Source organism: Carcharodon carcharias, chromosome 9 (genome assembly GCF_017639515.1).
Source record: "Carcharodon carcharias isolate sCarCar2 chromosome 9, sCarCar2.pri, whole genome shotgun sequence".
NCBI lineage: Eukaryota > Metazoa > Chordata > Chondrichthyes > Lamniformes > Lamnidae > Carcharodon > Carcharodon carcharias.
The window spans coordinates 47197830-47221088 of NC_054475.1; the positions used below are offsets into that span (position 1 = coordinate 47197830).

The 23259-nt window shown below is 41.9% G+C and overlaps 1 protein-coding gene across 1 annotated transcript in view; it reads right to left on the reverse strand.

Moving 5' to 3' along the window:
• Nucleotides 1-23259, reverse strand: part of pacsin1b (protein kinase C and casein kinase substrate in neurons 1b) — a 96071-nt gene that overhangs the window by 22474 nt on the left and 50338 nt on the right. The window contains exons 2-4 of the mRNA XM_041195610.1: nt 13740-13896; nt 2553-2788; nt 602-757 (exon numbers count right to left, since the gene is read on the reverse strand). Of these exons, the coding sequence (XP_041051544.1) occupies nt 602-757; nt 2553-2788; nt 13740-13896 (549 nt within the window). The remainder of the gene's footprint in view (nt 1-601; nt 758-2552; nt 2789-13739; nt 13897-23259) is intronic.

Genomic DNA, 23259 nt, shown 5'->3' on the forward strand with positions numbered 1-23259 from the left:
CAACTGGTTATCCAATGTTAGCTCCAACTCCAAATCATATGGCCTACAAATATTTAAAATGCAATATAAAATGCACACATACAATATTAGTTAAATCAGAATCTCTGAATACAAGCTTATCTTGGATTCTAATCCAATATTTAGACTGAATTTCATTGCCATGTGGATGTATTGTAACTATTTTCTATTTACTTATGCATGTAATACATAAACTAGGACAAATTGGAAGAGAGCTTAGAACAGCAACTGTATATAGCACCTTTAACATCAAAAAACATCCCAAGGTGCTTTACAGGAGTGTTACAAAACAAAATTGACATCAAGCCACACAAGGAAATATTAGGCCAGATAAGTTTGCTCCAGAGATAGCTATCAAGGAACATCTTAAAAGGAGAAAAGTGAGGTAGAGACACGGCAAAAAATAGGGAGGGAATTCCAGAGCTAAGAGTCTAGGCAGCTGAAGGAATAGCCACGAAATGTGGCATGGTTAAAATCAGGAAAGTTCAAGATGCCAGAATTGTTGGAGCACAGGTCCAGGAAATATTGGGAGTTTGTTTGCACCAGGATACATTTATTATATTTCTACACTCAGTAATCTCACCTTCTGTACTTCTTGTTTACATTTCTCCACCTTGTCTAGTAGTTTCTTCTGTTGCTCGGGAGTGACTGACTGCTCTGCCTTACTGTTTGCCTCCCTTGTAGCTGCCATCTTTTCCTCTTTGCAGGCTAGGTGATAAGCTTTCTTGGCTGCTTCCACCTATGGAAAACAGAAAAATATATACATTGAAAAAGATTGGAAACAACTTTTGTGACAGGCCTATATCTACGGGGTACTTCAGATCAAACAGAGACCCAATGGGATTGCAGAGAAACAGAAAGTCATAGCCCAAAAAATAAAAGGCTTTGGGCTCCCATTTTATTTCCCACCTTCTTTCAATACAGTTGCAGAATTTCTAAGTGGCCATGATCATTGCTCATATAGCATATCTCCATAAGTTCCAAATGCCAATGGATGATCCAAGGATGGGAACATGGAGAGATCAAACACAAACTGGTGACCACTTTGCGGAACACCTTCGGTCTGTCTGCAAGCATGACCCAGCTTGCTGTTTCAACACACCATCCTGGTCTAATGCCCACATGTCCATCCTTGGCCTGCTGCAATGTTCCAGTGAAGCTCAACGCAACCTGGAGGAACAGCACCTCATCTTACGACTAGGCACTTTACAGCCTTCTGGACTGAATATTGAGTTCAACAACTTCAGATCGTGAACTCTCTCCTCCTTCCCCACCCCCTTTCCGATCCCCCTTTTTCCAATAATTTATATATATTTTTCTTTTCCCACCTATTTCCATTATTTTTAAATGTATTTCCACCCATTGTTTTATCTTTACCTTTTAGCCTATTTCGATCCCTTCCCCCCACCCCACCCCCACTAGGGCTATCTGTACCTTGCTCGTCCTGCTTTCTACCCTTAATGTCACCATTAGCACATATCTTAGCTAATGTCACCACTGTCAACACCTCATTGTCCTTCTGTCTATGACATCTTTTGACAATCTCCACCTATCACAGGCCCTCTATCCAGCTCTACCTGTCCCAGCTTATATTTCACCTCTTTTCTATTATTCCTTAGTTCTGATGAAGTGTCATTCGGACTCGAAACGTTAACTATGTTCCTCTCCGCAGATGCTGTCAGACCTGCTGAGTTTTTCCAGGTATTTTTGTTTTTGTGTTGTAGTAGAAAAAAAGGATGGGTAGAAATGAAATAAAAAACACTTTCATGAATCCAACTGAAGTAGGCTTTCTACAATGGGAAGTGTGATCTCTTTCACTGCCCCCAGGCCTAGAGTAGCAGATAATTCTTTTTACACAGGACTTTTGGTGACTCCCAGCAATACTGCTATCTATTCACCAGTTGAGTAGATTGGATATGCTCTGTGAACAGGCAAATATATACCTTATTCATCGGAAATGATTAAATATTTTAAATCCAGTTCACTGCATGTTTTCAAACAAATTCACATCTTTACAGATCACTTTCTTGCAGAAGCTGAAATTTTGCTGGAGGCCACATCAGTTCTGGACCTCAGATATCCCACTGTGAATGGAACTAGAAGTGTTTTTTCTATATATAATTGAGAGGCATGGGAAGAGCAAAGGCTGAAAAAAATAGATGAGGTAAGTAGAGTTAGGCAATGCCAAGAAGCTGTTTTAAAACCCTATAGACTGTAGAAGGAAGAAAAAGATGGCAGGAGCCAACAAGTCCCAGTATTACTAATCTGTTTATAATTGGATCATTCCAGGCCACCAGCTATGTAGATTATCTCAGGCACATTAGCTAAATATACCACAAAGTAAAAAGAATTGGTTAAACAGTTGCTAATTTTTGAAGTTGTCAGATAAGTCCTCCATTTTAACACACACTTCATAATCCTACCAGCCTGCAAGAGACATCTCAATTTTACAGCCTTTATGTAAAAGTCAGTAGCAAAACAGTAATGAGATATCACTCAATAAGTCATTTAAATCTGCTGAAGCTGCACATTACCTCCTTCAGCTTTTTAGCCCAGGGTTTTTGTGCTTTCCGGAATCCATCTTCGGCTTCTTTGGTCTCTTTGAAGCCCCCTATCATCTGTTTGTGGAAGGAATCTTTCTGCCAGTTCTTGACCTTTTCAAAATCTTCACTGGTCAGTGCATTTCTCACCTCCAGGTGTAGCTCACTTACTTTGTCTGCCTCAGTCATCAACGCCATCCAGGCTCTCTCCAGAGTGCCATATTGTGGTCCTGCAAGTGGCACAAATATCCATCAGCATAGCTCGTATCTCAATCACCAACAAAGCTGCTTTTTGACACCTAATCTTCTTCGGAGTGACGTTACAGCTGATGTGGAAGATAAACTAGGCTGCACTAGAGCACTAATATAAATCCTTTCAATAGGATGTAGGAGGATGGTCATATCTTCAGCCCAATTAAACTGGCCATAAACATACTCAAAGCAATTGGACTGAAGCACAAATTTCCACGGTGCTAAAAGCCAAAGAGAATCTACTGGTAGTATCAAACCAATGTCACATTCACCTCTTAACCCTGACTCCCCCCCCCAAAATATTTAAACACAAGAAAAATTAAGGTTTATTTAGCTAAATGTTAAAGTAATGTAGCAGTTTTCATGAAATGTTGACTGAATACAATTTTGAATGTAGATTGAAAACAAGAATATGTGACATGTGCAACAGGGTTATACAGGATAAGTTACTGATTTTTAAAAGTCTGCCTATAAACTTGCAAGAATCATTCTGATGCTTTCAATACTAGATTTAAAACCCTACTCTGCAACATGATGCCACAAGTCTGCTGAGCGGCCAGAAGCTCTCAGTAAAGCTCTACTAGGTCCTTACTTACTGGTTAGGCACCTCTTCATACTTACAAAAAAAAATAAAAAGATATTACCCCCAGAAACCAGATGCCATCTGAAGCATTGCATGGTGATGCCAGAGATATCTTAAGTGTCTGTGCCATTTCCCTCCCTTCCGCCCACCAGGATGCAAGGCTGATGATAAATGCAGCGTTAGATACAGAGGGAATTTCCTCACGTAACCAGAGCAGGAACGTGAATTGGGGGTGAGGTGCTTCCTCATGATGGGGAGAACTTGTAGGCAAATAAGTTCAAGTGGCTCTTACCAATATTCTACCAGACAGTTATACAAAATGATAGCAAATTGTCTGAATTGTACACAGTGCTGAGGAAAGTAAACTTAAAAGGAATAAGCCTCAGTGAACTGCATGGATCTCTGAAGAGTTAATTCTAAATGAGTAAACCCTGGTGACTGGCGTAAAAACATAAAAATGCAAGAATTGGTATTACTCTAATGCAAGTCATAACTTTTGGGATAGCTTCTAGTGGCTCCCACTGCTCAACCATAATAGCCCTTTCAGACTTCTGGTTCTGTCTTGCAGCATTCAGTGATGCAATACAACTGGTGACATGATCACATTACTGTCTTCCCTTTGCCTGGATGAAGTAACAGCATTTCGGTAAAAAAAGGAACTTAACACCCAAAAGTCTAATTTCCTGCTTTTGCACAAAAAGCATAAGGAATCACACAATCCCAAAACATCAGATAAAAAAAAAATCACAAACTGCAGGAAAAGGGATACTTAACTTGTTTAGTCACTAAAAAATGATGCCTAAGTTATTCAAGATTTATCAATTTTGCAAAAACACGTTTAATAGGAGAGGATTTCCACCAATAAATAAGTCAGGTGTGGGTTGCACAGATAATTACCAAGAATTTTTAGGGACCAAATTTAACACAATCCATACTCATTAACTTATCTCAAGTTACATAAGTCCAAGGTGATAACATTCTTGCCTCTTGAGGCCAAACCCTACTCCAGAGATTGGAGCACAGTGACAGACGCATTTGTTGCTTTTTTGCATTCATTCATGGGATGTGGGCATCGCCAGTTAGGCCAGCATTTATTGCCCATCCCTAGTTGCCCTTGAGAAGGTGGTGGTGAGCTGCCTCCATCAACTGCTGTAGTCCACGTGGTGTAGATACACCCACGGTGCTGTTATGAAGGGAGTTCCAGGATTTTGACCCAGCTACAGTGGAGGAAGGGCGATTTATTTCTAAGTCAAGATGGTGAGTGGCTTGGAGGTGGTGGTGTTCCTATGTGTCTGCTGCCTTTGTCCTTCTAAGGTGGCAGTGGTCATGGGTTTGGAAGGTGCTGTCTAAAGAGACTTGGTGAGTTCTTGCAGTGAATCATATAGATGGTACTGTCATGATGCTTTTGGGATGTATTGTAAAGTAGGAAAAGTGGGGTGTGTGTGTGTGTGCCTTAATTGAATTAAAAACAGCTGGTCTGAAGGCTTTGATGTATCAGAACAGAAGCTAGGTTTGAAATGCTAAATAAGTAAATGTGGCTGAAGTTTTAGAATGTGAGGTGTAAAGGAAAATTTGCATTTTTAGGTAAACCAAAGTAGTTTGAATTTCAAAAGAGGGAGTTTAACATTACACTTAACCAGAAGACACTAAACAGTATGTTTATTTTTCCCCAAAGCTTACTGATAAAATTGGTACTATGAAAGATTTTTATTATTAGAAAGGTAAAGTCCAAAGACATATTGAAACAATGAAATTTGCATTCAAAGGGGAAATATGTATAAAGGAGGGAAGACTATGTGTAAGAGGAAAGAATTCTAAGATCCAATAAGTGTGAAAAGCCTCCAGCCTCTATATACCAAGCTGCTGCCTATAGGAACTGAAGCTAAGAGAATTCACTGAGTATCCCTGTCCATGGTATCATGTCCTTTTTCTGGGTCTGTTAAAATCTATTTTATTTTTACAGGTGCCTTAACAGGGGTGTAACTGGGAGTCAGATTAATTAGGGGAGCTTGGAGTTATAGTAGAAAGTTGTAGACCTTTGTGCTTAAAATTATTTATTTTATTAATAAATGTTTAATTTAGTTTTGTAAAAAAAACCTCTAAGACTCGGTGGACTTTTTACTACTAAATTCAAGTCATGCATCTCGAAATAAAAATACAAAGCAAAACAGTTGTGACAGTTGTTTCACGTTTTCCTCTTGGGTTAGAGCAGCTTAGCATTTATCATCCACTCTGACTTAACAGTACACACTGCTGCCACAGTGCATCGGTGGATGTGAATATTTGTGGATGGGGTGCCAATGAAGCAGGCTGCTTTGTCCTGGATGGTGTCGAGCTTCTTGAGTTTTGTTGAAGCTGCACTCAGCCAGGCAAGTGGGGAGTATTCCATCACACTCCTGAATTGTGTCCTGTAAATGGTCAACAGGCTTTGGGGAGTCAGGTGGCGAGTTACTCACCACAGGATTCCTAGCCTCTGACCTGCTCTTGTAGCCATAGTATTCATGTGGCTGGTCCAGTTCAGTTTCTGGTCAATGGGAACCCCCAGAATGTTGATAGTGTGGGATTCAGTGATGGTAATGCCATTGAATGTCAAGAGGCGATGGTTAGATTCTCTCTTGTTGGAGGTAGTCATTGCCTAGCACCTGTGTGGCACAAATGTTACTAGTCACTTGACAGTTGAAGCCTGGATATTGTCTAGGTCTTGCTGCATTTGGACATAGACTGCTTCAGTATCTGAGGAGCTGCAAATGGTGCTGAACATTGCACAATCACCAACGAACATCCCCACTTCGGACCTTATGATGGAAGGAAGGTTAATAATGAACAGCTGAAGATGGTTGGACCAAGGACACTACCCTGAGGAACTCCTGCAGTGATGTCCTGGAACTGAGCTGATTAACCACCAACACTACAACCATCTTCCTTTGTAGTAGGTATGACTCCAACCAGCAGAGAGCATTCCCCCCCAATTCCCATCGACTGCAGTTTGCATTGTCATGTTGCTCTATATAAATCACGGTATTGTTATGGTGTAGAAGGAGGTCATTCAGCCCATTGTGTCTGCACTGGTTCTCTGAGCATTTCAACTTTGTGCCAATCTCCTTCCTTTTCCCCACTACCCTGCTCTTTGTTTCTTTTTAGATAATCATCCAATACCCTATCGAATGCCTATTGAACCTGCCTCCACCACACTTCCAGGCAGTGCATTCCAGACCGTAACTACTCGCTGGAGCAGGAACAGTTTCTCCCTATCTACTCTGTCCAGACCGCTCATGAATTTGAAAACTTCTAGCAAGTCTCCTCTTAGCCTTCTCCTCTCCAAGGAAAACAATCCCAACTTCTCCAATCTTTTCTCATAATTGAAGTGTTTCATCCCTGGAACCATTCTCGTAAACATCATTAGGGCCTCCCAATGTACTTCACAGCTAAAGTCATGACAGGTTTTATGAAATTTCAAGCTTTTCTCCTTTCTTTACCAATAATTGAGTTCTAAATGACAATATTATTAATAATGTTACGAAAATAAGAGCAGCCCCTTCCTAACTCACAAAAGCCAAAACTGCAAATAAGAAATATATCCACCATTACAGCCCTCAACTGGGACCTGCTGGCTGTATCAGCAGTTTGGATATCCCTTTTGTCTGTGATGCAATTTAAGACAGAGTGAAGCACTGAACCTACCATAGGGAAACACAGACCACCACAAATAAAGACCAACTGTTATATAAGAGAGAGTGCCTTGAAGAAAAAGCTACAAGTGTGATGGGTTTCAAAACTAAAATCACTGAGCCCAATATAGCACTGTACAGTCACAACCACTCTATAAATGGGATCTTAAAATATTTTCATTAAGGCTGGATTTCCTGCATGTACTGTTTTGCTTTTAAACCTAGGTTTGTAAATTAAACATTGAAGGTATTACTGGCGCTGTACCTATTATGCACATGCATGACTGCTAATCTGCTTATATAATAAAAATGACTTTTTAAAAGAAAACTTTTGAATACCGTTGCAACTTAACCAATTTAAAATACAAAGGAGGCAAAATTCAATACTCCAAAAACTTGTGCAGGGATCATGAAACATGATTAACCAGTGACTGTTGCTTCTAATACATGCAGCAGGCCAACAGTGTGCTGCCTACTAATTTGCTCAACCAGTGCTAAACATACTGTTGAGTGACTGCATAATTCAATAAGAAGCCCATGTTTGTGCAAGTGAGCACCACTTAAAGTTAGCCTGCACCTCTTAAGGGAAAGGTATGCATTCAGATCAGAGCAGGTGCTGGAACTGTTTGCAGAAGAGAGCTTGAGTGAATAATGGCACAACAGTAGAGAGAGAGCGTAATCGAAGGTTCTCTGATGTTGCGTGATACAGGAGGAGAGACGTGATCTATCTACAGGGGCCAGGAAACCCTCCAGACAGACTTTGTATAGGCAATGGAACAAGAGAGCCACGGTGGTTAATGCCAAAGTCAAGTCCTGAAGGCCTCGACGCAGTGCTGCAAAAAGTTCAATGACCTCATACGAGTGGTCAAGGTCAGTGTGTCTATCTTCAAATGCTATATCTCACCAACTGCACTACTGCACTATCCTCACACACTGCTCAATGCACCACACCCTCATCACTCACCTAAAAGCAACTATCAATTACAACTCATAACCAACACTCATAACCTCACCTCACCCTTCTGTACTTAGCACTACCGTATGCCTCACATCTGCAACTCACGGCTTTCACACACTGCCAGCTATTCAATCATGACAGGCACATCATCCCATCAAAACAGATTGCAGCACACTCATTCACACTCTTTCCCACCTCTTGCAGGAAAAATCAGCACATAACAAGAGACAGCAGGAGCTGAATGGCAGGGGCAGGCACAGCTGCATGTCTTAGACCCAATGGGGGTACGAGTGGTCAGCATCATTGGAGCAGCCATCGCTGAGGCCATGGCCGGCAACAAGGACGAGGAAGAGGACAAGATACCATTACTTGCTCTCACACTCACAGGCATGAGCTCAGATACCGTTACTGCGAGTAATTTAGAGGATAGCTTAGGAGGTGGGATCTCCATGTGGTGAGACGCCAGGCACAAGTGGCTGACAGCTAGGGCACTGGACAAGGGTAGTGCAGGTGCCAACTCACTGGAGGGTGAGGTTTCAGACAGGTTCTGCTGCATAGGACTCCAGTGTGCACAGCAAGGAGGCTGCTGTGTACACACAATGAAATGCCTGGTGCATTGGCAGGCCTGCCAGAAAGCCAATGAGCAACCTTGGGGAGCATGAAGGAGCCCTACATCAATCTGGCACAAGGTTTTGCACAGATTTAGAAGCCCATCCTTTCCAGCATGGAAGTGGTGGCCAACTTTATCAGCACATTTGCAAACCCAACCATGACGTTACATTCGATGGTTGGTCTTAACTACCATTACAGCACAAGTAGACACCGCCCAACATTTGGGTACAGCCGTGGAAATTCAGACATCTGGTAATGCAAGGTCAGTTTGCTATCATCATGACTGCAGATTCTTTTTTTATGCAAAGGCTATTACAGCAGTTCAGCAGTCCTCCAACAGGTTACTAGGATTGCGGAGATGCTTGTTTCTGATGAAATCGAATGAAACGCCTTCAGGTCTACTGGAAGGAGAGCTTCAGTGCAACCAAGGATATCAAACTGGAAGACGTCGTAAGCATCATCTGCTCCAGCCTGGAAGCAGCCTGGCACTTGAAGGTTCATGGCTACAGTCACGTTTACAGCCACTGGCAATGCCTTGTACTGTCCAGAGGCTGCTTTCTGGTTTCTGCAGGTGACAGATTTCATTGAAGACATCCTTACTGAGACACAGATTTCTTTCATTCTGTTCAGATTGCTTCCTGAACACCTGGGGTGGATATGGCCCTTTCACCCTCTCTTCCAGCAGCTTATTGTGCTGCGTCACCTCTGTTTATTCTTCCTACCATGCTGTAATCCAAGAAGAATTCATATCACTGAACCCATGTCTGGGGGTTTGTGTATAATTACTGAAGTCAGGACAACGTCCTTAAGCACATGTCACACCCCCTATACACTTTATCAACTTTACAGAACTCCAGGAATCAAACAATCTACAGTCATAGGAAGAGTGTAGAAATCAATCAGCAACTAACTGTAAGTAGTTGATGATCCCTTTAAACAGCTCTGGTGGGCTCTCCTTCTTGCTGATAAACATGTTTCAGCTGTATTCATTGAAGAGACATCTTTAGCTGCACCGTTGAATTCCAAAACAACAGTGCTGCTGTCAAATCAGTGTTACTGGCTGATTGTTATCACAATCTGCCTACGCTCTGCATACTTCCAGTAGCTGCTGCCTGTGCCTGTGCTAATGCCCTCATCAAAATAATACTCACACCAGGATTGTGCATGTGTGACACGGGCACCATTTTGGAGCCAAAATGACACATGTAGCATTGAGAGAAGGGGCACTGAGGAGCCAACTTTTGCAGACAAAATATAAAAACACAAAACACAGGTGGCATTGTGGACAAAGATACAAGGCAAAACTATGCCCGTCAGATCAAAAGGCCCTTGGTTTGATTCCAGGGCTGTACTGAGTTAACTAATCTAAAACAGGGCAACATGCTATAATTATGGATGCTACAATAAATATAATGGATGCTATAAATGATCCTGTGCATAAGGTTGCAAAAAAAGAGAACAGAGCGTAAGTATTCCAATCAGGTTCTGGAAATAGTATTACTGAGTGCCAGAAATAGCTGCTGCAACTGCAATGGCAGACAGCTGGTGATATCTGAAAATACCAATACATCTAGAGTTTAAATATACATCAAAAAATGTCATCCAGTGGTCTACCGTAGTTTCAAACCTAAACATAAGATTGCATCAATGAAATTTATGTATTATAGGAAATTATCATAGGTCAAGCACATCACATTTGTCCTAATGGCAAGATCAAATATTTCCTTTTCCAAAATATATTTTAAATAAAATCTACAATGGATAATTTGTGTTGATTCTATGTAATCAAGTCAGAAATATATTCTTTGTGAAACTGGTTTCCATGGTAACTCAAATTTCACTGCCAATTATTAAGATTTATTCTATCTTGCATCAATGAATTGCACACAGAATTAAATATATAGGAAAAGTATATGTGCGTGATTTCAGTATGGAAAATCAAGTGGAATTAATGGTAAAATATGTTTTTGTTCCTTTTACATGAAAGTCCCTTCCGACAAAAATGATACAAGACCCTTGAAAGGGATACAAAGGAGGATACCCAGTATCTGGTTAACACTAGCCAACCAAAAACATAATGCTTTAACTGGCCAGGACACCAAAGGGGACTCCCTCCTCTTCGAAATAGTGTCAGGGGATGTTTTACATCCACTGAGGGAGCAGACAACCCCTTTGATTAGCGTCTCATCCGAAAGATGGTAACCCCACCTGTGCAGCGCTCTCTCAGTATTGTGTTCAACTGTGTTGTGAGGTACTTGAGATGTCAGTGAAGGGAAAGAAGTTGGAATGCTGAACAACTTTTTGTGTTGTATGTGCGCAATAGAGTGGAAATGTACTCAATAATTGGAATGGTCACTCCCAAAAACACGAGTATATCTTCCACAACTCTACTATAGTCAGCAGGTTAAAAGGACATCAACATCAGGCCTACAAATACACTAATTTTAAAAATGGGCAGGTTCCCTAGATTCTGTGAAACATAGACATTGTTTCCTGTGCTTTTCCACTGTACTGTGCACTTGTAACACAAAACATTTAGAACCCTTTGATGTACCTTGTTCAGCATTCCAACTTCTTCCTCTTCACTGACACTCAAGTACCTTACAACGCAGTCGAACACAATAGTGAGAGCGTGCTGCAAAGGGGGATGTGCCATCTTTTGGAGGAGATGCTAATCCAATGTGTTGTCTGCTCCCTCAGGTGGGTGTAAAACATCCCCTGGCACTATCTTGAAGAGGAGGGAGTCCTCCCTGGTGTCCCAACCAATATTTTTCAACATCACAAAAACTGATTATCCAGTCATAATCACCTTTGCAGTTTGTGGGAGCTTGCAATGCATAAATTAGCTACCACATTTCCTACATTACAATATAAAAGTGCTTAATTGGGCTTAAGGTGCTTTGGGACATCCTGAGGTTGTGAAAGGTGCTATCTAAATACAAATCTTCCTTTACACAAAATACTTGAGGCTTACTGGTGCTTTGCAGACGTTATATGTGGCTTTGAACAGAAGAATCCCTTCACCCTACAGATGGATCTCTTTCCCTTTTAATTAATTCTCCTTTTAAACAAATGATGAATTCTTTGCAGACTGGGAAATTATCCTGAGCTGCTTTTGAAATGAGTAAAAGGCTTTCCCCCCCTTCCCCCGTCTCAAATATCTGTAGGAGTCTATGTAATTATGGCTTGCACATGCGATTCACACGTGGGGGATTCAGCCCTGGTTAGTGTTGGAGAACCATACTGATTCTGCCTAATCATATTATGATTTTCCGAGTACCTTGTTGACACCCCCTTAATTATGGATTCCAGCAATCTCCTGGCAACTGGCCTTTAGTTGCCTGTTTTTTCTCTCCCTCCTTTCTTGAATAGCGATGTACTTTTGCTACCTTCTGATCCGCTGGGAGCAGAATCTAAGGAATTTTGGAAGATCACAATCATAGTAGATAGGGGAGATTCAGATAGTAGTAGTTTCCTCAGTTTATTAGGAAAACAGGAAAAGGTCATCCCGGAGAAGATATTCTCAATTGCACATTAAAAAGCAGACCAATAGAAACCTGCCAAGTTGGCTTTTTGACTGGAAAAGATCCACCTGGATGACATACCCAATGTCCATCCCCAGACAGCTGCCATTGAGCTATGTTGTGATCAGCAGCCTTGCCCAGCCTGGATATTGATTCAGACATGCCAAAGCTCAATGCCAGTTAAGTAGCAAGTGCCAGATGTGAATGGTACGTGTCAGCCATAATTACATAAATTCCTCCAGATATTTTGAAAGAGATAAAGTGAAAATTAATTTTAATTTCAGTACCTCTGCGCCATGTAAGTAGCTTAAGGAAAATTTCCCCATCTGCAGAGAAATTATTTCTTGAAAACTAGACTGTAATAAAAAGGGAAAGAAAGTCATCAGGATAAGGGACTCTCCTGTTCAAAGTACCACACAGCGTTTACATTAAAAAATACAAAAATATACTTAAAAAATTCCATTACAGCCCTAGTGAAGCTGTCTTTTTGGATTTCTTCCTCTTTGTGGCTATTCAGTTCCACTCAGTTTAATAGCATTAGAATTACAGACTGAAGCATTGTTGGAAAAACTCAACTGAAAGCACACACTACTGATTGGTTATGATCCACAATTTGAAGGAAGCATTTTTCATCTACTTTCTTCTCAAATAACGTTAGATTATTTTTTATTCATTTACAGATGTGGGCTTCGCTGGCTGGGCCAGCATTTATTGCCCATCCCTAGAGCTGCCTTCTTGAACCACTGCAGTCCATGTGGTTGGGGTACATCCACAGTGCTGTTAGGGAGGGAGTTCCAGGATTTTGGCCCAGTGACAGTGAAGGAACGGCGATATATTTCCAGGTCAGGATGGTGAATGGCTTGGAGGGGAACTTCCAGGTGGTGGTGTTCCCATGTATCTGTTGCCTTTCTCCTTCTAGATGGTAGTGGTCATGGGATTGGAAGGTGCTGTCTAAGCTGCCTTGGTGAGTTTCTGTAGTGCATCTTGTAGATGTTACACACTGCTGCTACTGGTGGATGGAGTGAATGTTTGTGGATGGTGCGCTAATCAAATGGCCTGCTTTGTCCTGGATGGTGTCAAGCTTCCTGAGTATTGGAGCTTCACTCATTCAAGCAAGTGGAGAATATTCCATCACATTCCTGACTTCTGCCTTGCAGGTGGTGGACAAGCTTTGGGGAGTCAGGAGGTGAGCTACTTACTGCAGGATTCCTAGCCTCTGACTTGCTCTTGTAGCCACAGCATTTATGTGGCTAGTCCAGTTCAGTTTCTGGTCAATGGTAACCCCAGGATGTAGATAGTAGGGGATTCAGCGATGGTAATGCCATTGAGTGTGAAGGGGCAATGGTAAGATTCTCTCTTGTTGCCGATGGTCATTGCTTGGCACTTGTGTGGCACGAATCTGCACAAGATTGCTGTAATAATTGCGATGGTTCAAAAATAACAGCAGCAAAGCAATTCAGCCATTTTAAAATCCAGACCTGTACATTTTTCCCCAATATCAGTACAAATGAAAATACCACTTTTTTAAATTGCGATTACAATTTAACAACACGCATATGCTTAGCCCAATCGTGGTTCACATACCTTTCTCAATGAGTTGTTTCCACCTTTTAGACCAGTCAGTCAGCTGCTGAGAATAAGATTTCTCTATCTTAGCCCGTTCATTGACACAGTTCATAAGATCATTGCACAACCTGTGACCATCATCAATACGCTTCACAGAGCGCTTATAATTCCCAACCTGCAAAGAAAGTGTAGGGTATCATCAGAACCAATAGAACTATGAAAAATTTCAGTTTTCAGCTACTTTACTGGTTGTTGTTCTCTCCCTAGCTTATGTTCATTAAAGCATGGTTACCGCCCTAAAAAAATTGCCAATGACCTTTTGAGACAATAGTGCCAAGCTGAATATTTAGCCAGCTGTTTTCCCATTTACTGACCTATATGGATCCTACCTGTCTGGAAATAACGTCATAGCTTACAACTTTCAAACAAATAAAGTTGAGCAAGAATCTGCATACACAGTTGTTTCCCTGGTACTACTGGTGACGTAGAATCTGTCTCAAAGATGTAAAAATAGAGAGGTGACAGACAAGCAAAGACAGCAAAGTTCCATAGCCCTGAGGGCTCAGGTATGTTATGGAACTTACTTGAAGGGGTTCTGTAAAATGAAAAAGTGATTACTGAAAAAGTAACATCAAGCGCTCCCAATAAAAACATCAGATATATTTTGAGCAATGTTTACAAAACTCTTGTGTACAGAAAAATAACTTACAGCAGTTACACAAAATAAACCAGGAACCCACACTGGAAAGAGCAATAAAGCAGAGATCTGAGCATCAGTTCTACTATTGAAAACTAGCTTGGTTTCTTAATGCCTCTGGAGAGACTCCAGATTCCCAACCTTTAATCCAGCACAATCTGAATCATTGATTAGAAAATGCAAAGTAAGGATACAAGATATGGCTGTTTTTTTTTTAATCAAGCAATGTAAATCACTTGAGGGGATTGTCAAACCCCATTTCAACATTGCACACAAACTAATTCCATGCCTGTGGCCAGAAGTAATATTCAAATACACATCATGGAGAGGAGAGGTGCAGAGTGAAACAGATTACCACAGACTGGATAGTGATTTAACCATCACTGCAGTTTGACTTTCCGAAATACTGCTGCATTCTGATCACCAGATTTTTGAATGCCGCCAAAAATAAATCTATCCGCACTTAATAAAATTCGCTGTAAAAATTAGGTTTTTATTGGAACAGCATATATTAGGTTTCGAGTTACAGACACATTGGTCCTGAAAATCCACTAGGGAATCTTGATTTCAGTGCTGAGGTGGATCCGCCCATAGCTTCCTTTCATGAAGTCAGAGGGGATGGATTTGAGTCTTTTGTGGTTCGGGGTGCATCTTGGGAAAATTCTGGCTCTACTTGAAAACACATTTTGACTATATGCATAAGATCTCCCACCAACACTGATTGAAAGATCATAAAGACAGTCATCACCTAAGCAGCATAGGCTGTCCTGAGTTACTCCATTCTGATGTCACCTGTGTGTGTGTGTGTGTGTGTGTGTGTGTGTGTGTGTGTGTGTGTGTGTGTGTGTGTGTGTGGGGTAGTTTTACCCTGTACAATACCACATTAATTGCATGTTGCAGCCTTGAAAAGCAGAGTGTTTCTCTCGGAAACTGCACTAAGTAACATTGGTGGAATTTAAAAGAATTGAACACCGGGGAGAGAGAGGGTTCCAGGGTGGCAGATGCAGCACTACTGTTGAAGCTGGTCGGGAGAAGAGAAGCAGAGGCCAGGAGGCCCTCAAGGACCACACTCTCAGAAGGGAGTGGGAGTAGGTGGCTAGGAAGGTCAACTTCTACAATCTGAACTCAAGGACCCAGCAGCAGTGCCACAAGAAGTGTAATAACCTCATGTGGGTGGTCAAAAATCAGTGAATGCATCTTCATATGACATCGCCTACCCACCAATGTTCAATACACCACATCCCCATCACTCACTCAGCAACACTCCCAGGCACTCAGGACTTAAACTTAACATCAAAATACTCGACCTCAACTTAACACACCTTCCAATGCTGTTAGCCTCTCAGTGACCTCCCCCTGCCTCCGTATACCTCCAGCTATTCAGCTATGCCAGGAACGTTACTCAAAAACAGTGCTACACAATGAGTGAAATTCTGCCCCCTCTCTTGCAGGGCAAGATGGCACACAGTAGAAGGGAGCAGAGCAGAACTGGCAGGGAACAATGATGCCTGCATCTCCCGAGCTGACGGAGGAGATGACTTTCAGTGTTATGGCGTCGGCAGTGACAGAGCCCACGTCACCTGGTGTCACTGCGAACATCGAGGATGACCAATCCTCAATCTACTCTTGATCCCACTGTCCTTGAAAACTGCCACCCCATCTGAAACCTTCCTTTCTTTCCCAAAGCCCTTGAACATGTTTCCTCCCAAATCCATGCCCATCTTTCCCAGAACTCCATTTTTGAATACCTCCAAAATGGTTTATGCCCCACCACAGCACTGAAACCGATCTTACCAAAGTCACAAATGACATCCCACGTGACTGTGACAAAGGTAAACTATTCTCATCCTCCTGATCCGTCTGCAGCCTTTGACCTGATCAATCACACCATCCTCTTCCAACACCTCTCTTTCAATGAACTGAGTGGGACTATACTTGTTGGGTTCCATTCCTATCTACCTAATCATAGCCAAATTATCACCTGCAGTAGTTTCTCTTCTCACTCTCATAACTTTACCTCTCATGTCCCCAACGCTCTATCCTTGGCTCCCTTCTATTTTTCATTTAGTGTATATGCTGCCCTCTGCTTCATCTGAAAACACGACATTAGTTTTCACATGTATGCTGATGACACCCAGCTCTGCCTCACCATCACCCCTCTTGAATCCTCCACTTTTGCGAATTTATCAAACCTTCATCCATACCTTTGTGTGTTCTACATCCTGTACTGGATGAGAAGCTTCTTCCAGTTAAATACTAGGAAGACCAAAGTCACTGTCTTCAGCTCCCACAACAAACTCTGTTCCATGGTTACCATCCCTCCATTCTTCTCGCTGCCAACTATGGGAGACCGAACCAGACTGTGCGCAACTTTGGTGCCATATTTGACCCCAGCATTAGTTTCCAACAACATATCCATCGTATCAGTAAAGACTGTCTATTCCCATTGCCGTAGCAGCACCCAACTCAGCTCATTTGCTGACCAAACCCTCATCCATGTCTTTGTTACTTCAAGACTTCAATATTCCAATGCATTTCTGGCCAGTCCCCCACATTATATCCTCCACAAACTAGAGGTCATTCAAAGCTCTGCTGCCTTCAGCAGGGTACAAATATATTCAAATTAATATATGTCCATCTTCATGCACAGTCCCATTTACCCAATCACTGTGTACCCACTGACCTAAACTGGCTCTCAATCAAGCATTGCCACAATTTTCTAATTCTCATCCTTGTTTCAAGTTCAGCCACTGCCTCACCCCTCTCTTTCTCTGTAATCACCTTCGCTCCCAAAACTCTGAGATATGGACACTCATCTAATTCTGGCATCTTGAACATTCCCGATTTTAGTCACTCCACCATTGTTAGCCATGCATTCAGCTGCCTAGGCCCTAAAGCTCTGTAATTCCATCCTTAAGCCACTCCATCTCTCTACCTCACTTCTTCTAAGACATGCCTCTTTGACCACGCTTTTGGCTATCTGCCCCCAATATTGCCACAGTGTCAAATATTGCTTTATAACGATCCTGTGAAGCCCACTGGGACATTTTATTAAGTTAATGAATACAAGTAATTTTTGTTAGTCTGCTCCTGCCTCATATCCTAGCTCAACCTCATCCTGCCATCTGGTATGGTGATCATGGATCTCTTGCTTAGCAACCCACTTTACCAACAAAACAGCTAATGCTCCACTAATTTCCCTCAGTGCCTTACGGGTGATTTTCCTGGCTTAGTAGTCCTATGCACTGCGACCCTAGTGGCTGCAGCATGTTTGGTAGAAGGGTGCTAATGTTCAGTGGGGGAGGCTGCAGCTGGCCTTACAGGATGCCCTCCAGCGAGCTCTGAGCTAGAAGGCCTTGCTTCAGGCTGCACCACCTCAGCAACTCATTCTTGCCTGGGGGCTCAGCATGTGCAGATTCCACTTATGTTACCCTCAAGTTCTTTCAGCCTCCTGCACCATGCCAGGCCAGCTCCCAAACGGCAAATTCACAAACAAGTTCTGCTGGAGGGGACTCAAATGAGGGCTTTGATACAGCACTGTACAGAAAAACAAAATGGTTGAGCACGCGCACAGAAGTGCTTGATGTACTGGCAGGCTTGCCAAAAAGCCTGTTATCACTATCAAGGAACACGGAGAGGGCCTGTTCCAACTTGGCACAGGGCTTTGAATCCAGCTTGAATGTGGTGGTCACTCCATGAGAACACATGTGGACCCAACCATCATATCTCAGCTTCCAGGGAAGTATAAGCAGAAGCTATCCAACATCTGAGTGCTGCACTTCTTGGATATCTGAAAGCATAAAAAATAGGGTTGGGCTCAGGGAAGGAGAGAAAAAGGAGAGAGGTGCATAGTTACACCATCTAGTTTGTAAATCATAACAAATTGTGGCATGAGGGCAGTGGAACTTGAGAAGGTGGATTAGGCAGAATATACAGCCATCCAGGATGGTTTCAGCCTCACTGTTGGCTACTGCTTCAGTGACAGTCACTTCAATGATGGCTAGCTCAGTCTCCTCCATTGGGTGCGCACATGCATCTGTGCCAGCCCCTCATGGAGGAGGGCTGCTCGTGATCTATTATAAGCCATCTTGTCCTACAAGAAAGGGGGAACTTTGTTAGTGCACATGGTATAATGTATTTGGTGCATGTGCCTGACACAGTGGAATAGCTGACAGTGGGTATAAGTTGCAAGATGAGAGTGAGCATCTTGCAGTGGTGCTAAGTATACAAGGACGAGGGGTGGCTATTAATGTGAGGTTGATATCAACCAATGTCTTGGTTGATATTGTTGGCAGTCAAGTGAAGATGCATGGGGCAGTGTAGCTAGAGGTGCAGTAGGTAGGATATGGCATATGAAGTTACATTCACCGACCTTGACCATTCACACAAGTCATTAGGCCTCTTGTGGCACTGCATCTGTCCTGCTGGCAATGACTGTAACAGTTAACTGCTCCCAATTCCTTCTTTGGATTTGTCTGGAATACCTCCTGCCCCTCTAAAGGAAAGAGGATCTCTCTCACACAAAAACAAAAATTGCTGGAAAAACTCAGCAGATCTGACAGCATCTGTGGAGAGAAAGACAGAGTTAACGTTAGCTCTGTCTTTCTCTCCATAGACGCTGTCAGACCTGCTGAGTTTTTCCAGCAATTTTTGTTTTTGTTTCAGGTTTCCAGCATCTACAGTATTTTGCTTTTATCTAAGAAGATCTCTCTCCTCCTTTGTTCCTCTTGCAACAAGGTCTCCAATATAGCATCTGTGAATCTTGGAGCAGGCTTTCTAGCCTGTTGCCCCATCTTTATAGATATTTATTGGCTCCTCACTGTTATTTAACCAGCTTTAGCACCTGATTCAGGCAACACCTTTTGCTACCTATATCATTAGTTCCAATTGAACCATGACTTCCAGCTGTTGCCCTTGCAGAATGTTCTGCACCAGTTCAGTAATATCCTTTACCTTCGTATAAGGGTGACAACGTATCATTCAGGAATCACATTGGTGCTTACAGAAACATCTGTTTATTCCCCTACTAAATCCTGTATGGCGAGTGCATTCCTACTCTTCCGTTTCCCCCCCACCATGTGCAGTTAAATCTCCCGTGGTGCTGGGAATTTAATTCCCCCTGCATTCCTCTGAGTTACCATCACCCTCCCCAGCATTCAAAGCTGAAAACTGGTTAGCGAGAGTCACTGGCTTAGGACATTTCTGCTTTACTTGGGTCTTTCTTCTACCCAGTTTGGCGGTCACCCATTCCCTCACCTCCAGCGCCTTCTGTAGCTGTGGGGTGACCATGTTCCGGAATATACAATTGAGGAAACTCTCAGGTTTCTGATGTGCGACAATGACTCCAGCCACTCCTCAAGCCCTTCATACGCAAGCAGTTACCCAGGATGCAGGAAGTGCCCTAAATTTCCCAAGTACAACAGGATATACACGTAACTGCTCCCTGCTGGCCTGCCATGGTCTTCAATCCACTGACCTTCCATTCATTCAGAATTTGGCCAACAAACCACTTGACACTGAATTCTAGAATTCCAAGACATTGACATATAAGACAATGACCTATAAAATTCTGAAATGTCTTCAATTATAATAAAATATTGAGGGAGGAGATTGTAATCTCCTCCCTCAAATGTCTCAGTCTCTATGCCTAACAATCATCAGTTCCAAGAATACTTTTAGGGAAGGTTATTTGTTTTGATAGAGTGAAGAAAATTCCCTGCTAGATTGGTACAGGTTCTTTGACAGACCTGTGTAAATACCTAACTTCTGGGACCTTGCCTGCCTTCCTATGTCCCCCCGGTTGAAAGGTGCAATCTGAAAAATTGACCCACCGCCTCTCTTTTTTAAATCCAGTGAGCATTTCCTGTTTTACTCCAAAATCTATGGATTTCTCTAGCTGCCGCCAGATTTATTATGACATGGAGGGAGAATGTGGATGGGACAAACCATGGTAACTTAATGGTAACAGGACAGGCTTACTACAATAAAACTCGCTAGTGATGGAGATGCCTGGGAAAAAACATTAATCATTTTATTGCAAACATACAGACGATGTCAAGCTGGAGATATATATGAATTCATTTTAGATTTAAATCTACACTATGGCATTATTCATAGCTATTGTAATTAGCAATGAATGTATGCTTGCCCTCATTTAATTGTGGTCTCCAAGGTTAGTGCAGCATTTAATGGGGAACATTGCAGGAATAGAAACTAGAATAAATTAGTCTTATAAATGACAGCAATTGACTGGAACAGGCTTCTTCTAGTTACTTAAAATGTATAGTATGTAGATTGCAGAACATAGATCTTTAAATTGTATACTTAATGCACATAAACTTAAAATTACTAAAGACCAAAATTCAAATCAAATCTCAGAAAAGGTATTCTTTACTTAAAGGATGATAAAGGTTTGGGACGGTCTACCAGTTAAGATAATGAGATCAAAGATATTAGGGGGCTAAAGTTACAGTTGGATGATAGGCTGGAAAAGTTGAAATAAAGCAAACAGTCAAGTTCAATGGGCTAACTGGTCTTGGCTTTTTCCTTATTGCATCACCGAAAGAACAGATGGACAAAAATCACTAAACCAGCATGATCATGCTAGACGTAGATGCAGTAATTAAGGTAAATTATTTCAACCACTCTTAAATTTGAATACCACATTTCATAATTCTTTTCACACTTCTGGGGCTCAGTAGATGCCCTCAAAAATTTTCCCCAACCACTGGGGCATTTACTCTACAAAAAAAAAACCAGGAAGGGCATTAAAGAAAAACACTTCTGATGTTTTAGTTATGTAGTCCAGCACCCACAGTTATTGAGGATTTTTTTTTGGTCATTTTTGGGATGTGGGCATCACTGGCCAGGCTAGCCTTTATTATCCATCCCTAATTGCCCTTGAAAAAGTGGTGGTGAGCTGCCTTCTTGAACCGCTGCAGTCCATGTGATGTAGGTACACCCAAGTGCTGTTAGGTGGGGAGGGGGAGTTCCAGGATTTTGCAGCGAGTGAAGGAACGGAGATATATTTCCAAGTTAGGATGGTGAATGGCTTGGAGGGGAATTTCCAGGTGGTGGGGTTCCCATATATCTGCTGCCCTTGTCCTTCTAGATGGTAGTCGGGAGTTTGGAAGGTGTTATGTAAGGAGCCTTGGTGAGTTCCTGCAGTGCACCTTGTAGATGGTACAAACTGCTGCTACTGTGTCAGTGATGGAGGGAGTGAATGTTTGTGGATGGGGTGCCAATCAAGTGGGCTACTTTGTGCTGGATGGTGTCAAGCTGCTTGACTTGTTGGAGCGGCACTCATCCAGGCAAGTACAGTGTATTCCATCACACTCCCGACCTGTACCTTGTAGATGGTGGATAAACTTTGGGGAGTCAGGTGATGACTTATCACCAGACGATTCCTAGCCTCTGACCTGCTGTTGTAGCCACAGTATTTATATGGTTAGTCCAGTTCAGTTTCTGGTCAATGGTAACCCCCAAGGGCGTTGACAGTGGGGAATTCAGTGATTGTAATGACATTGAATGTCAAGGGATGATTGTTAGATTCTTTCTTGTTGGAGATGGTCATTGTCTGGCACTTGTATGGCACGAATGTTACTTGAAACTTGTTGGCCCAAGCCTGGATATTGTCCAAGTCTTGCTGCCTTTGGATATGAGCTGCTTCAGTATCTGAGGAATCATGAATGGTGCTGAACATTGTGCAATCAGCGAACAGCCCCGATATAAATCTATATTATTGTATGCACATGCAAAACATAATTAGTTCACGTTCAGTATTTCATCAGGTAAATTATTCCTTCTAGTCTAATAACATGCTAAATGGATGTAACCAAGTGATTCAAATACCTACATCATGATATTAACTAAAACATAGGAATGATCGTTGTGCTGCCTGGAACAAATCCAAACAAAATCAAAAATAAGTTTACATACTATTCAGAAAATATTTTACATGGGCACTCTGAATTCCATGTTCTTTTTGAGAAAAGGTGCTCTGAAATAGATCAAAATGAAACCTTTCCTTAAAGTGGTATCCATCACACTGATACTGTCAGTAGAATCGAAATAAATACCACTACCTTTTCTGGCGATCTTGTCATCTTATCCCATATTCATGATGAGCGCTGAGTGTAATTACAAAGGATATATATCCATTTGACAAACCACTATTATGCAATGCAATGTCATGAGATGCCACCTGAGATATCTATTTTCTCTCCTCTCTCCAGTTTTCCCTCGTCACCTGAAGACACTGAATCTAGTCTGCCACATATGCCAGCTACTTTTCAGAACCTTCCCCAAATAAGTATTCTTCAAATGGGACCTTAAATGGCAGGTCATTTCACTGTAGAGGAATCACAACTATGCTCAAACTAAAATGAGTTAGTTCCACCATAGAGCAAGTGAACCTGGTCTGTCAAAGTTTGGATGACTCGCCATATCACTGGGGCTGTATTTATTAGCCAAATCATCATTGTATTGCTGATTTGCCAACAGATTATAAATTACCAAGGTTATTTCTACAAGTATTCTACCAAGCAATCATAATCAAATCTAACTCATAACATATTTTCAATTTGTTGACCTTTGAGAAAATTAATTTTATAGAATCTCTTGATAATACAATTTGCCTTACTGCAGTCAATAAAGCAAAGTCAATGTCAAATATAGTTATATAGTTCAATGAACTCTAGGTCAGATAGATAAATGGAAAATGGGCATTCTTTTGAGAAGAGACCTACGGCATGTAATCACTGGGCACAGCATTAGTAGGAAAGTATAGGAAAAAGCAATAAATAAATCAGACTTAAAGCCAATGCTTTAAGTTCTAGCCTA